The sequence below is a fragment of the Semicossyphus pulcher genome, unplaced genomic scaffold (assembly GCF_022749685.1).
Source record: "Semicossyphus pulcher isolate SPU_LCO1_2020_fin unplaced genomic scaffold, fSemPul1.0.p SCAF_22, whole genome shotgun sequence".
NCBI classification, from domain to species: Eukaryota; Metazoa; Chordata; class Actinopteri; order Labriformes; family Labridae; genus Semicossyphus; species Semicossyphus pulcher.
Window position 1 is genome coordinate 11,050,644 of NW_027211696.1, and position 15,555 is coordinate 11,066,198.

General features: G+C 42.5%; 1 protein-coding gene across 3 annotated transcripts in view; it reads right to left on the reverse strand.

Moving 5' to 3' along the window:
* eng (endoglin) overlaps positions 1 to 15,555 on the reverse strand; it is a 48,976-nt gene that overhangs the window by 12,664 nt on the left and 20,757 nt on the right. For 2 of the 3 annotated variants that reach the window (XM_069673594.1, XM_069673593.1), the window contains exons 4-5: positions 8,263 to 8,376; positions 3,208 to 3,391 (exon numbers count right to left, since the gene is read on the reverse strand). In XM_069673594.1, coding sequence (XP_069529695.1) covers positions 3,208 to 3,391; positions 8,263 to 8,376 — 298 coding nt within the window. Of the gene's footprint in view, positions 1 to 3,207; positions 3,392 to 3,622; positions 3,662 to 8,262; positions 8,377 to 15,555 lie in introns of those variants that run through there. The other variant, XM_069673595.1, reaches the window with a different exon arrangement.

The window sequence follows — 15,555 nt, forward strand, 5'->3', positions numbered from 1 at the left end:
CGTTTTGAAGACTTACTCAGCAGTCTGGCTGCAGCGTTTTGGACGAGTTGTAACCGGTTCAGAGGTGTTTTGTTTAGACAGGTTAAAAGTGAAATACAATAGTCAAAGCAGGAGGAAAGGAATGTATGAATTATCATCTCCATCTGAGCTGTGAATACAATGGACCCTAGTTTAGAGATATTTCTCAGTTGATAAAAGCAAGTGCGAACCAGAGACATAGTGCTGACGGTGAGCAACATTATAACCCTCCTCCATGTTTGATGTTTTTTTTTGTTGACATTTTGAGTTTTTACAGCTCATTCTGCTGTTTATTATGGGATGTCTAAGTTTGAATCTGATCCCAATCATTAACCCTGTGATTATTTCGCAGATAATCCTATTAACCTCCGTCCCCTGAAAGAAAAAAGAAAGAACGATGAGCCGCTCTCGGAAAGGAATGGAGCCATAAAATCCGGCTCCCTTCAAAGAGCCTTAATTCCTAGCACTACTACGGTAACGTTGATTGTTGTGAGGGTGGCGGCTGCATGTCCGTGACGAAGCGTGAGCTAGATTATGGCGCCATTGTCTGCATTTTATACTTGTATATTGGTCATACCGTTATAAGGAGGCAGCCTACTTTTCAGATGAAAAAACATTTATTAACAGTGCTTATACACCAAATTTTACGCTAACTTACGGACCGTTATGCATGGAGGACATTTACCTTTTCAAGCCAACAAAGGTGTATTTTGCGACTCAAAAAAAGTTGCCTGCAATGACACGTCCATCTACATATAAACTCTAATTGCCCATCTTGAAGCTGTTCAAAGTGACTCAAAGCAGCTTTCCTAACAGCCTCTTCTGGACTGGCAAAAGTGAGACCTGAATTTTAAAATCACATTGAGACGTCCAAGAACCCTAAAGGCCATGTACATGTTTTCTCCTCAGCCAGTCTTTAACTTGGCAATATGAGCTGTGTAGTCATTGCACAGACTTTTTTTTTTCAAACGCCTACGACGAGGCCTACGCAGGTTCACCTCACAAACCATTATGTGCCGAGGGAAACAGCAAAATAGCGATGTAAACTGCTCGGCTGCTTGGGTAATTTTAATGCCCTCGTGGACTATGAGTCAGTAAAAACAGTGGATACAGTGGAAATGAGAGTGGGTGATAATGCAGCATTTAAGCAGAATTTAAACAACACATTTATATTGCCATAGTCAGGGAGGAAAATTAACCCATCGCCTACTGTAAGGACTGACAATCAAAAAGAGAGCTTAAAACTTAATGAATCCAGCAATGCAGTTAAAGTTACACTCTCCCAGCTCCTGTAGTCCACTTCTATCTTCCTACACCCATGTCAGAGCTCTGCTTTGACTCAGACCGCCTTAAGCCGCCTTTGTTTGGAAAATAATTGTGCTTGCATGGAGCATCCCCGCTGCTTCTGCTGCCGGCTGTAGCAACAAATAATGTTCTTAATGTCCAGCCTTTGCTCAGCCGTGAACGCTCACTTTAAATCAAAGTGTTGCTGTGCCTCTGTCTTCGGCGTTGCAGGCCATTTGTCCACAGCGTTTCCTTTTTCTAAACGCTTTATCATATGCAAATATGTCCCCGTCAGCACGGAGAATGTCGAGCTCAGCATACAGCACTTTACCCGAGCTGAAGATTTGCACTGACTGCATGAGATTTCCCCATATGGCGAGCTTGTCAATGTACAGGTGTTTGTGTTTCAAACATGCAGCATTAAGGAGGCTTTACTAAGCTTTGAAAGCAGGTGTGATGCTGCTAATTTGGGAATATACATTTTAGGTTTGGTTGTAAACTCAAAACATGCACATACAAAAGTATGCAAAGTATGTATATCAGTTTTAAGATTGATTATATATATTTTTAAATATGTATGTATCTGAAGAGCTGCACTGAAGAGAGACAAATGTTTCTGTTGATTTTTAGGATTGAGTTCTGTATCTCCAGCACAAAGGATGGAGTAACACTAAACGTGGGTGAAGTTTCAAATCTGTAGGTAAAAGTATGTTGGAGTAATCCCCAGGCTTCTCAGCTCAGTCTGCAGGCTGCTGTGAACGCCAGGTTTCACACAGTTTTTTCTACACGCTGCAATTTGTGATGTCACAAAGTGCAGCCTCAGCAGGCTTCAGAGAGCTGGCCAATCAGAAGAAAGCAAGCTTGTACGGGCGGAGTTTCTTAAAGGGACAGCGCTGCCTGAATCATTTCAGGCTTGTAGGGGCGGGGTCTCTTAAAGGGACAGCGCTGACTGAATCATTCAGGCTTGTAGGGGCGGGGTCTCTTAAAGGGACAGAGCTCGTTTCAGGCAAAGGCTGTATGAGGGCCTGTACAGAGCACCAGTGTGAGGAAAATTACGAGGTTTTTAACTGTAAATTATGCTAAGCTACTCCACAGGTATCACAGAGTGAAATGTGAAATCAGCATAATACCTCCCCCTTAAATAGACTGTGTGTGGCCATGTGGCGGTCAGTGCATGACTCGCATACAGAATACAAATATAAGCAGCATGGAATCTGGTTCTATATGCAGTACAGCTATGGGGGAGGTGTTGTTAGTCCTTGAGTCAACTGTACAGTACAGAGTCATTATCTGATACAATATAACCCTACTGAGTTCTATCCATCCATTATCTATACCGCTTATCCTGTTCAGGGTCGCGGGGGGTGGAGCCTAACCTAGCTGTCATTGAGCGAAAGGCGGGGTATACACACTTTCATGCTCACATTCACACCTACGGTCAATTCAGTGTCACTGATGAACCTAACAGGCATGCCTTTGGATTGTGGGGGGAAGCCGGAGTACCTGCAGGGAACCCACGCATGCACAGGGAGGACATGCAAACTCAGTATTTTTATGCAACATGGTCTTCATCTGTTTACTCTGTGATTTCATCAGAGAGGACTTTTATACACAGTTAAGATAAGATTGGGTTAGTAGGCAAAGAGAGATGCAGAGATAGCCCCGGAGAGCAACATCCATCTTTGATAACAGCACTGCAGACCTGTGCTGAGTTATGTATGCTGGAGATGTATGCTGTGCTGACTGTAATTATTTTGTTCTCCTCAGCACCAAAATACTGGTTTAGATCAAACAAAGATGCAGATAACAAAGTGTCGAGATTAATAAATGTGAAGCGCTTTTAAAGCATAAGAGAGAGAAATTCAGTTAATAACACATCAGGCGGGGTTAACAGCTTCTGCTCACCTTTCAGTCCTGTTGTTGTGTTGATTGTTCTTAGGTTTCGGATTGTGGTGAAAGAAGTCACACCTCCAAACTGCTTGGTCGCCCACGTGACCAGCTCCTCCTCGCTCCGCGTGGGGAAGTCTAGCCTGTGGACGTTGTTTGGATACATATTCCCCATAAGGGAGACCGTGGAGTCATTGTTCATCTGGAAAGCAGAGCCACAGTCATGCCAATTAATTTCATGACATACTATTTCCAGTCTGAACCCCCCCCCTCTCCTCCATCCTGAACGGCGTGAGTCGGTCTGTTACACACCGCTACATCAACACACAATCCAGTGAGTCAGCTTTATATTTATTTACCTCCAGTCGGCTCACATTTTGTCACATCAAAAGTTTCACCCCCTGTCTCATTCTCCCCTTCTACTTTTTCTTACCCTCCACCCAGCTCTCCCTCCATTCTCCGCTCAGGCTCCTGTTAAAAAGAAATGTTTATTATGGTTAAGTGTCCACGAGCCCAGTTGCACAACCCTGCTGGAGCCATGGTCTTTCCTTTGCTTCCTGACTGGGGCCAGGAAATGAGACTTTTTTAGCTTTGTGCGTCACCGCAGTCGGCTGAAATCTGGCTCCATACAAGGTATAAATATATACATCCATCCCCATCGACGAGACACTGCTGTTTCCGCGTCTGGGGCCGATGGGAAATAATGGAGTTTACATTAAGCACGGCGTGAAAAAGAGGGCTGAGAAACGCACAGGGGAAAAAAAGAGGAGTGGAGGCTAGACTATGTAAAAAAAAAAATGTTCTCAATAAATAACAATGCGAGAAAGAAAACATGAGCTCCACTTTTATTTTTGGCTTCAATTAATTTGAATCTACTCTGATTTGTCCTTCTCTTCTTAGGCGGTCCACAGGCTGAAGTGGGAAGTAAAGTGCTGTATAAGTACTGCAGCTCTTCATTCTGTAAACACTTACGTCTACTGACACACAGGAAGAGCTCATTCTGCTGAATGAAGCTCCAGATTTATAGGACAAGGCAGGAAGTGTTTGCTGCATACAGTAAAATGCACAGATTTTAATGTTATTATTTTAAGCTTTAAAATGCCTTCTGATTTATAGACAATTCAGCTTTGTCAGTGTGAACTACAATAAGGATGGATATTTGGAGTACACGAACATGCTTGTCTAAATAATAGAAACCTCTCTCCGGCCTGTCTGCCATGTGTGACTATTTCGGAGCATTTCCTTGCGTCACAAAGCGGCATAGAAAAAAAACCCGGTGGATGCCAAGTAAGCCCGAGGGAGCGGCTGGTCTTTCTGCATGAATATTTGATTGACGCAAGATCAAAAAATAGAGTGAAGGGAAACTACAAAAAAAAAAAAAAAAGAGGGGAAACCGGTCACGTCGAAAGCAGGCAGACGATGAGATGAGAGGGAAGGCCTGGAAACGACACGAGCGGGAAATAACAATGGCAATCGTTTTAATGATTACAGTGGAATTTAACTGAGATTAGGCGGTGAGAAATCGGTTTGATATTCTGCAGGCTCACTGGAAAAGTTCAAGGAACTCGAAGATGTTTTGAGAGAGAAGCGTATCTCTCTCTCTCTCTCTCTCTCTCTCTGCAGGATATTAAAGAAAGTGATGCTTTTTTCCCCCATGAGCCTGCCTTGGGATGGATGGATGTTTGAGTTTCAGAAGCTCGGCTCTATATTTTCACCTGATCAATAAGCTCAGATTCTCCCTTGAGAGGTGATCTATTTAAATGGGAGATCCAGTATATGTGAAACTGAGCCCTAATTTTTACATGTTTCTTTGTTTAAATGAGGTCCAGGCTCAAACTGTTGCCCTCGCAAATTGCTTCAGCCTGCGGCCGAGAAACAGGCTGCAATGGCTGCAATGTTAACCTTAGCGGCTAACGTGGCTAATGCTCTAAAAGTGCCAAAAGGCTCGTATTGTTTTTCTAAGCATCTGACAATATTAGAAATATATATCTTGTTATGGTAAAATCCTTTTTTCTTAGCCAGAAAATAGCAGTTACATTGCCACCAGATTCCATTGAAAAAAACAGCAATTTTACCTCACAGAACATGGGAGTTGCTGCTCTACCTCCTGGTTAGTTTGTCTGTAATATTGTCTGTTGTGTTTGAGCCAATGAAACATTTTTAACATCAAAGTCAAACTTTAACACAAACAAACTAACAGATCAAGGCAGCAGTAGAGCAGCAACTGCCTTGCTCTGCGGAGTAAAATTTGTCTTTTTGTCAATGGAGTCTGGTGGCTCCGAAGAGTGCGATGTAAAGGGCTGTTTATGGCTCAGAAAAAGAGTCTTACTCTTTATTTATCTCCAGGAATCCTTTTCATAATGTTGTAAGACACCTTGAATAACAATCTGAGCCTGTCAGAGGCAAAATAAAGCTTGTCTATTGGATGAACTTTGATTGGGTGCATTTGTTATGTTGTGGCTGCTGGCTGAAGCGATCTACTGGAGCAATACCAGAACAGTTTGAACCAACTGGTGATTACACCAAAATATGTACAAATAGGGCAAAGATTTAAATATACATAAATTCCCCTTTAATTCTTTTAGGTAAATTTTTAAAAAAGTGCATAAATAAAATACAGTAAACATCTTGCTGTACTTTTTTAATAATCACCCTGTTTACTCCGTCAGCTTTGGGAGGCAAAAACATAAAAAAAAGGCTGTGATTGTGACACTGAGCCAAGCTGTCAAGCTCGTGACGTACTTTCTGCGACGCAGACCAGATGCTGTTCCTCTTACACTGCAATCTGCAGTTAAACACTATTATCCCCCAGCGATACTGCTCATCCCACGAAAACATCCTGCAGTCACAGGCGATGCTGTCCAGGCTCACGACAGGACATGATACAGGATGTGGTATCACACTGCTGTCAGCGTATCACTAACAGACTGACTAATGACGTTCCTGTAGATGTTTCAACATCATTATCAGACAGCGTTTAACTTTATATACTTATGTTTTATGTACTATTCGCCTGTTAGATGCCCTTAATTCACAACACTGCTGGCCTTTAGTTTATTTCATGTCATTATGAAAGCACAAGTTGAAAAATCGGTAAGGGTAACACTCATCACAAACTGTTTTCTTTGTGTCAAGTGGTGCCTTCAAGTGCAAGAGGAAAGGTATGACATGTAAGACTCAGCTGCCAACAGCTCTGTACTTATGATCTACAGTCAGTCTGATGTCATCTAATGTTCACACACAGAAGACAAACAACTATCTTAACTTAGTGACACACAGTGTGAACTAAGGAGCTTGTTGTGTTTAAAGGTTACAGAGAATCTCAATCGTTCCCAAGATGACAACAACCCCGGATTGCACAAAGATAATGGAAGTTTGTGGAGAGAAATAAAGCTGATAAAATGGTCGTTGTGATTCTTCCTCTAAAGGAAGTTTAATATCTTAATCCAACTGTCGGCTGTGCTGATGTGAACTGACACTTGCGTCTGCTGCCAAGGTAAGAAAAACACATTTATCACTGTCTGAAATGTACGACTTGAAAAAAGGAAAATGTGTTAAACGGAGGTGACACAGCGGTGCAGGAAAAACAACACAGGAGGCTGAAGCTGCTGACTTTGCAGATGGGTAAGCTGTTTTTAAATGTTCAGCAATTTAGGGAAAACAGTCGGTGCTTTCATAAAGGAACATGAAATTTAATATATATCGAATTTATAGTTAAAGGGCCAGTTCGCCGATTTTCAACCTCAGTCTAGTCTCAGCTAATGCCATTATGGTAGAAAAAAATGCAATTTGGCTCTGCGCCTTTGGAGGACGCTATCTGCTTCTCCAATGGGCCCTGGAAAAACCAGACTAAGTAAAGTGCATCATCTGGCGGAGGCCAGGGAGCTTGCAAAACTACACCTTCTCAATCTAGGACGCCCGCCTCCGATGGCCTGTCTCGTTCAAAATAGTCAGGTTTCAAATGTAGACTGCAGACCTGAGGATTTTTTAGACGATCCACCGGTATATTCTCGTCGTATTCAGATTCTGAGTCATTGCCTGCAGCGAAACTGTAGTACGCACTCCAGCATCTCTCGCTGGGCCGTTCCTTTCAGAGAGAGGGGCGCAATGCATGCTGGGTGTTGTAGGAATGTAGAATGGGCGACTTTCTGTACGACTTTCTCCACAGCTATGGCGCCAATTTCAAATATTATTGCTTCCATCGATTACAGAGAACACCAGCTTTGACTGACAGTGGCTTTTTCCAGGGGCGAACTGCTCCTTTAAGTTTGAGGTAATCTTTGTTTGGACACCTCTGTCTAATAATTCCCTGTTTAAGAAAATTTAAAGGGTGATCCAGTTTGGGGATAAAGACTTTTAAGGACTCAGTGTTTCGTCCCACTAACAGTATATTTGTGTTTAATTCACCTTGTTAGTTTCATCACCAATATAAACGTTAATACCAAAATATTTTTACACACAACAGTGACCAAGCTGAGAAAACAGCAGCACTCATAACACTATTATTCCTCTTTTAAATTATACACTCAAGCTGCTTAATAAAAGTTTTGTTGCCTCTCTGGATTGGACTCAAAGATATAATTTGAGGACGGTGTGTAAAAGTCAGAATTTCATTGGAACATTAACTCCGCCGCCGATGCCATCAAGCCTCTCTCTCTCGTTTTCTGGCCGCTTTAAAACTTAACTCTTGCAGATTTTATGGCGCGGATAATAAAAAACACAACAGCCCAAACTGCCTCGTTCAGAGCGGCCACTGGGGAATATCTATGGAAAAACCAACATTGTTCACTGTCTCGCTGAACAGGCGCAGAGAGCTGCACAGCTGTGGCAGTTTGACTGGATGTTAAAGCAGCTGGCACTAGACAGGAGTTAAGTACATGAGGAGAAATCTGAAAATTATACTGGAAAGAGAACCGCTTTCATTGGTGTTAATTTTACAGGATTAGCAAGAGCTACACCAAAGAGTAACATATGTAACTACTTCATTGGTGTGCCGCATGGTCAGCTTTGCGTCCGCCCATCCTGGAGAAGATGTTGGTATGTATGCAGCCTGAGCGAAGAGACGGCACTCACATAAACGTTAACGTCCGCGTTGATCCTGAGCAGACAGAAGGCCGTTTGGGGCGATGTGAGGATGAGGTTCATCGGCTTGGCGTTCTCCATCTCCAGAGAGAATATGTTGCTATCCTGAGGGGGGAAACAAACTCAAAATGTGACTTCAATCACAGGAGAAAACTTGAAACTGACACTTTTAACCATATTTTACAATTTATGGTACATTTATGTATCAAGTGTTAAAGTGGTAATCCGAAAGATCTCGGTTTTGTCTCTTTGGCGGCACCTATGGCGATAAACGTTACATGCGGGAGCACACTTCCCAGATATCCACACAGTGTTGCATGTGTGACGTCCACGGTTGGCTCCGGTGTAACTGGATTTTCACTTATTGTCGCAACACTTGCAGAGACTGGAAAAGCAGCCGCTTAGCTCCGCCTACCCTGTCTGGCAGACCAACCACTGCTGGGTGATGGAAAACACATCACTAACTAAGGGCTGCTTGTGAGTCTTCCCGCTAAAGTCACCACCAACACCCAGACCGTAATTCTGCAAATGCAAAGGCTTTCATCAGTGGGCCACAGGCTCAATCACCATTGTGTTACCTCATTTGGCGACAGATAGAGACTTAAAATGTATTTAAATGAAGATCCTTGAGATTATCTGGTAAATCAAACACAAGGATTGTGGAGTTCATGGTCGTGTTACAGGCAGAAAAAGTTCGGCGGTGGTGTAAATCTCCAATAGGAACACTGGGACTGATTAGGAGGAAATCAAGTGGCATAAATATTCACTCACACTGTGAAGTCATCCATATGGGATCTACTGAGCTGCCAGTAATGAGTTTTTTGGTTGCAACACCATGCTGAGTGTGTGCTGTGTTATACAAACAAAGCAGTAAAATCAAAGGGCTAAAAAAGTTTAGTGAAATGTTTCGAGTGGATCAAACAACCCGTCTCGCTCACATCGTGGAGCTGTGTTGTACAGCGCAGTGTTGGGAGGAATGTATCTGTGTAGTCTTGTCAACTGGAAACATGACAGGCTGGAAATATCACAAAGGAATACAGAGAAAGCTCAATGAAGAGTGACTTTGTCGCAGTGGATCATAATCTGCCTTGCAGATTAGGGGTGGAATGATACAAAGATTTGGATGGATTAGGGGTGGGGCAAAATATTGATACGGCAATATATCGTCTTCCTGAATCATGCAATATGATACAATAATTAAAGATATTTCTCTTTAAGCTCTGAACAGATCCCCCTGCCATTTTGACTCACCACGCCACTACTTCACGACTCCCTGTGGTGGCACTTACGACATGAATGAGGGTAACGTGAGCGGATTTAATTGGCCGTAGAAGAAGTAGACAGCAGGATAACAGAAGAAGAGGAAGACGACAGCTGGACAATGATGTACAGCGGTGAAAACAAGTTACGAGATGCGCCAGCCACTTTTAAATCCAAAGTCTTTATTTGTTTTTACAGTTGTTCTACAGTTGCAGACTGAAAACAGGTACATTGCTTCATCTCAGTTTGTGTCAAATTCTGTGAAACTGACACCAAATTGCAGAGAATAAATACATTAATCCTGCACTTCACCTTTTTAGGGGCGTTTTGTCTTCTTCAGTTCATCAGATATCGTGATGCATCATTATATGATTGTCTTGCAATATATCATTATTGCAGAATTGCTGTATCGTGATATTATCGTTATAGTGGGCCACGTATCGTATTATCAGACAGCGTTTGACTTTATATACTTATGTTTTATGTACTATTCGCCTGTTAGATGCCCATGATTCACAACACTGCTGGCCTTTAGTTTATTTCATGTCATTATGAATGAGTTCAGTAATATGTTTATTTGTTAGCTGATCTAAATGAAACTATTTGAATTAAACTGGCCCATGACTTCTTCTCATATTGGCCTACATTAAATCAAATCAAACTTTCTTGGACTTTGGGATATCTTACATGATTTGTAGCCAGCTGTATAGGCTCCAGCCCCCGCGACTCTGAAGAGGATAAGCGGTATAGATAATGGATAGCTGGATGGTTTGTAGCCGTCAACTTAAAGCCAGTATTTGTGGGGGTTTCTTGCTGTACTTGTATGAAAAAGGGGATATTGCCTAACTTGCAAACCTCTCAATCTGGCACAGTGTCATCAAATGAACAGACACGAACTCGACAGTCGACAGGAGACATTTTGCTTGCAGTACCGTGTTTAAAAATAATACAAATTGCTGTTTAATACTTTATATGTCTGATTCCATTCCAAGACAATTATCCACATTTGAGGAACTGAAAAGTAGACACACGTTTGTCTCCAGGAAAAGCAGAGGCAGACATCGGAGGAGGCCTCGCAGACAGACAGGAAGCCGTGTTTGCCGTCTGCCTCCGTGTTGACACAGACATTAATGAGGTAATGCAGCTCGCTTCTATTTTTACATCTCAACAAAAGGACGAATGAAGTCAAAGTCAAATCAAAATGACATATTTACCTGACGCACAATAAGCCGCATCTTCTAATGTACGCTGTTTGTCTTTGCAGCGCGGCTGCTCCCGGTGGTACACTGCATATAGAGCCTCATTAGCATAATTTAGCACATAATGTAATACCTCATTAACCATATTTCAAGCTGAGGGATACACAATGGTGATGTGATTCGCTAATCACCACCACAGTCGCTCTATGAATCAGACGTAATTAGCATGCGCCGCATGTGCGCGCATAAAGCTGCTACAGTTTTATGGATTAAGTGGTGGTGAGTAAACCTTTTCACTGCAGAATAATACGCCTGCGTTTACAGACTATTTTTTTATTCCAGGATTGACTTAATTCCAATGAATCCAACTTCTAATTACGTTTACTTCTGTAAAAGTGCCAAAATAATTGGGTTTAGGAAAGTGAAAGAGTTATGGATTGAAATTGGTTCAATTTTCTGACTGAATGCAGAAGAAACATCTCTCCAGTGTGAAGCTTTTCAGCAAATTTAACACCCATAAATACAAATTTCTGCTTTCATTCATCTGTGATTTCTTTCGACAGCAAATACTTGATTCTGTTAAATTATGTTTATTTGAAGGTGGATTGTTTTCAGAGCCGAGACCTGCTGGGAGACAATGAGCGTGCTGGGGGGGAAACAGTGTGAATCCCTGATATTAAATTCATTTACTCGCTACCTGATGCTGCCGGAGTTTGATCCAAGAGGAGCCTGATGAGCTCAGACCGGAGCTGTGGAAATATTCAGACCTGCACACGGCAAATTAGGTCTAAGGAGACCATCAACAAATAGCCTGCGAGCCAAACACGGATGCAGTGGAAGGAGTGCAACGGACAGCGGGATCAGTCATCACACACACATGCAGGCACACACCGTATTACCAGTGTCCTGTGCAGAGAGGGTTTTGCATAATGCCTGCTGCAGCTCATAAATGTGTGTAGTCCCTTCTTGTTAAAACTGGCCAAATGGGGCAGTGCAATCCCAGGTGCAAACATGGCTGCTTAAGTTACTTAATGGATGGATATTTTTGTTGCTTTTTGTTGTTGTTTTAGCAATTTTAGAAGACACTTGCTTTCCGTCTCTTCACACTAAGATCAATAAACCCTTCAGACCATTCTTAAATTCTCCCTAGTGTATCAAAACGTGGATAATTATAATCCAGGCTTTGTTTTGTAGAAACTATAAGTTGTCGACAATAACCACAACTGGAAACATACATATAAAATGTTTAGATCCATTGGTTTTTAGCGCTGCTTTCTCCCCAGTTTCAACTTAAAAATGGCTCCACCAGCCTAGCGTCTCCATCTGTATTCCATTTATAGAAGCCATAAGGTCATGTTGTGAGAGAAATCCCAACCAACCGTGCGGCCTGGAAAGGGAGGAAGGCACTGTGTGACACGTTTTTTGGCTTGAAACTACATCACATAATGAACGGGGGGTTACCTAACCGGGTAAGTACCGCCTGCTTCCTAAAAAACTGACCACGTTATGACTATCTCACATATAAACAGGGTTTTTATTATTGTTGTGTGTACCTACAACTTTGTTGTTGTTGATGAAGTTTAGGACTTCCTGTCTTATTTTAAAAGTCAAGCGTTGTCCAGTGAATGGTGAATGGACTGTAATTAAATAGCACTAAACTTACATGTCGCATTCACCCATCAACACACTGATGGCAGAGGCTGCTACGTAAACACCAAGGGCTATGGTGCTTGCTCCATCGGGAGCAATTTGGGGTTCAGTGTCTTGCCAAAAGGCACTTAAAATGTAGTCTGAGGGAGCTGGGGATCGAACCATCAACCTTCCAACTGAAAGACGACCAACTCGAAGACTGATCCACAGCCGCCCTGTAATGAACAGGGGGACCTATCCGCCTGTCACTGCCAGAAAGGGACGCTTTTTTTTCCCAGGGAGCAGTGTGACGGAGAAACGTAAAACTGACTTTTTCACATATAAATGGGCTGTTTTTTCTCATATAAGTTGACAAAGATACTACCTATCTTTGTTGTAAGGGTCCATTTGTGGACAATTTATTTTGAAAGCTTTGTTTTTTTGTGTTTTTTAAAATGGAAAAATGTGTAAGTGTCAATTTCTTTCTGTTTTTGAGATGGCTCTGTTTCTTTGGATTGAGTCGCTCATCTGCGTGAGAGCTCTTAGTTAAAATTCTACAGGGGTCAAGTGGGTTGGATAACAACAAGAATAAAGGAACATAAGAGGCGCTGTGCTGCGTGTGTGAGACTTTGAAATTGTAGTAACACAGTGTTTTCACGGAAACACAACGTTGTTGTTACCTGCATTGTGCTGCACGTACATCCAGTAAATGAATGAATGGCATTTCCTTTGGACTTCACAGAGACAACTTTCCTGAAATACTCCTCTCTAATGAGCCTCTTTGTCTCTCCGTCATGCTTCCCTCCCTTTATCCTTCTGTGACTCTCATTCTTTCATTTTGAACCCTGAATCACGACTGACCCTGATCACTCACCTTTTGCTTCTTTTGTTCCTGCGCTTTCAAGATACAATTGTTTTCCTTTTCTTTTTCTCTGGAGCATTTTTTGAAGGGCCTTCGCTGATGTAGTTTCCAGTTATTCTTTTGGCTCTCTCCCTTAACTTGCATTGGCTCCGTTGGTCTAGTCTCGGCAGCGCGCCAAGACCCGGACCACTCGAGCCAGCGTGTGACATCAATGGACCCTGTTCAAGCAGCTCCTCCCTATGAATTCTCCCGGCCTGCGCGGCCCCCTCCACGCTCCTCTTTCTAATTCTCCGTGCGGTCAAAGTGTGAGAGTCGACTTTCCCTGGCAGGTTGTAAATCAGTATGAAAAACAAAAGGGGATGGCAAAGGCGGTGATAACAAAATTTAAAGGACAAAGAAAGGAGGAGGCGAGAGCGCAACCTCCCTTCTGACTGGACAGTTTGGCAAGAGATGAAGTCGTCCCTCTTCCTCCGTGTTCACAAGAAAAATCTGCTCTAAACAGACAGTCAAGAGCAGATAAGAGGTCTCTGTTATGTGCACTTTCTTCTGTCTTTGATAAAACATCCACTCAGAGTCCCAAAAGAGAACAGGATATGCAAACTCTGTCAAACATCCATTGCATCACACAGATCTCCAGCCAAATTCCTTTAGCAACCTCCCACAACCCCCACATCAATTCACACTAACAACTTCTTTGTAGAAAGCACCATTCTTTGTAGAAAGTTTTGCAATGGAATGTGTCTTTTTCTTTATCTCCAACTCTACAAAATGTGTTTTTTACTCTCCCTGCTTAATAAGATGATTTCCAGAAGATTTCCAGTCCATTAAAGATGGTGTAACACAGCAGTTAACTGAGACTGAAATAGTCCAACAACATAATTTAGATCGCTCAGTCTTTGAGGCAAAAGGAATTATCTGCTTGCACATGTTTGCAATCTTACTTAAAACATAAATAAGTATAGGATCCGCAGGGGAACCTCTGGGGATGAGAAATGAAGCCATCGCGGAAGTGCCAAAAGCTGCAGTTCCTTGAGTGGCCACTTGAGGCTGGCTCCAAAAGCGAGTCAATCCCAATTGGGGCCTGTATTACGATGCCCAACTTTACAGCAGAATGTCTGGTAAGGTTCTCAGTCATCCAGGTCATGGTAACTCTAAGCTTAATCTAAAAGGCATGTGGTCTTGGTTGACGTTCTTGAAGACGTTTCACCTCTCATCCGAGAGGCCTCTTCAGTTCTAAACTGACGGGTTGACGGAGCTAGAAATATAAGCCTCTTTACAGCAGAAGGTTTTGGTCTCTGTAGCTAACTTTTCTATTCAGGACAACTGTATGGTGGTTTTATTTTTATATAACTAAACTGTTTAAGTTACATTAAGGCTAGAAGTAACACGTAAGTAGGGCTGCTATACCTGTGGGCTAAGCTAGTTCAGTCACTGAACTTCACCTCTCTGCCATGTTTGTGTTGTTGGCGCCTTTTGATGATTTTTTTCATGCTATCAGACGAATAAGATGTCTCTCTGTGGGGTTTATTGTACTTAAGAAGTCTGCACTCCATTACCTTATTTGATAGCTTGTGCAGTGTTTGACAATCATCGATTTATTTCTGGTGGCCAGTGCCTAGGAGTCAGGATTGTTGGTGGCTTTTCAAAGCAAAGAAGACGGCAGATCGTCGGAATGTAAAGTTACCAACTTCATGGACTTCACTGGATTCCTGCTGTTCCTACAGAGTTGAGGATGAACAAGCGAGTGAGCAGCAACGCTACGTTCCACAAGCTCTCTAGAGTCTAATAAGTAGGGGGGAAAACAACGTGGGAAATACAATAGCAGACTAGCTCTTTATACAGCCAGTGATTTAGCCATTTACATCTGTATAGCTTTGATAATTGTCGTCTGTAAACCCCTTGCTACTATGCAGCAAGAATCCGCCGTCTAAATATGCTCAAGAAAACCAACATGGCGACAACCAACAACCCAGTCTCAAGGCTTAAAAACGGTAGTCAACAAACCAACGTTAGCTACATCCATTTTTGTGAAACATACGTCTTAAAGACCTGGTTATACAGCTTCAATGCAAAGACAAGTTTAAGGCTGAACTTCAGCATCCTCAAACGATCATTTATGCCGCATTTATAAAGCTCAGCATAACTTTCTGGTGAAGGCTCCCTTAAGAGAGAAAAGCTCTGACAGGATTCTCTGTAACTTTCCTAAGAGAAAGCTGAAAGATTTATGGAGGGGACAGATTCAGGCAGCCATTGTGTTGCACCATCCTGTGATGGCCTACAGCACATCTGCTTCCCTGCTCATAATCAACACCAAATGAGAAAGCGTGCCCAACA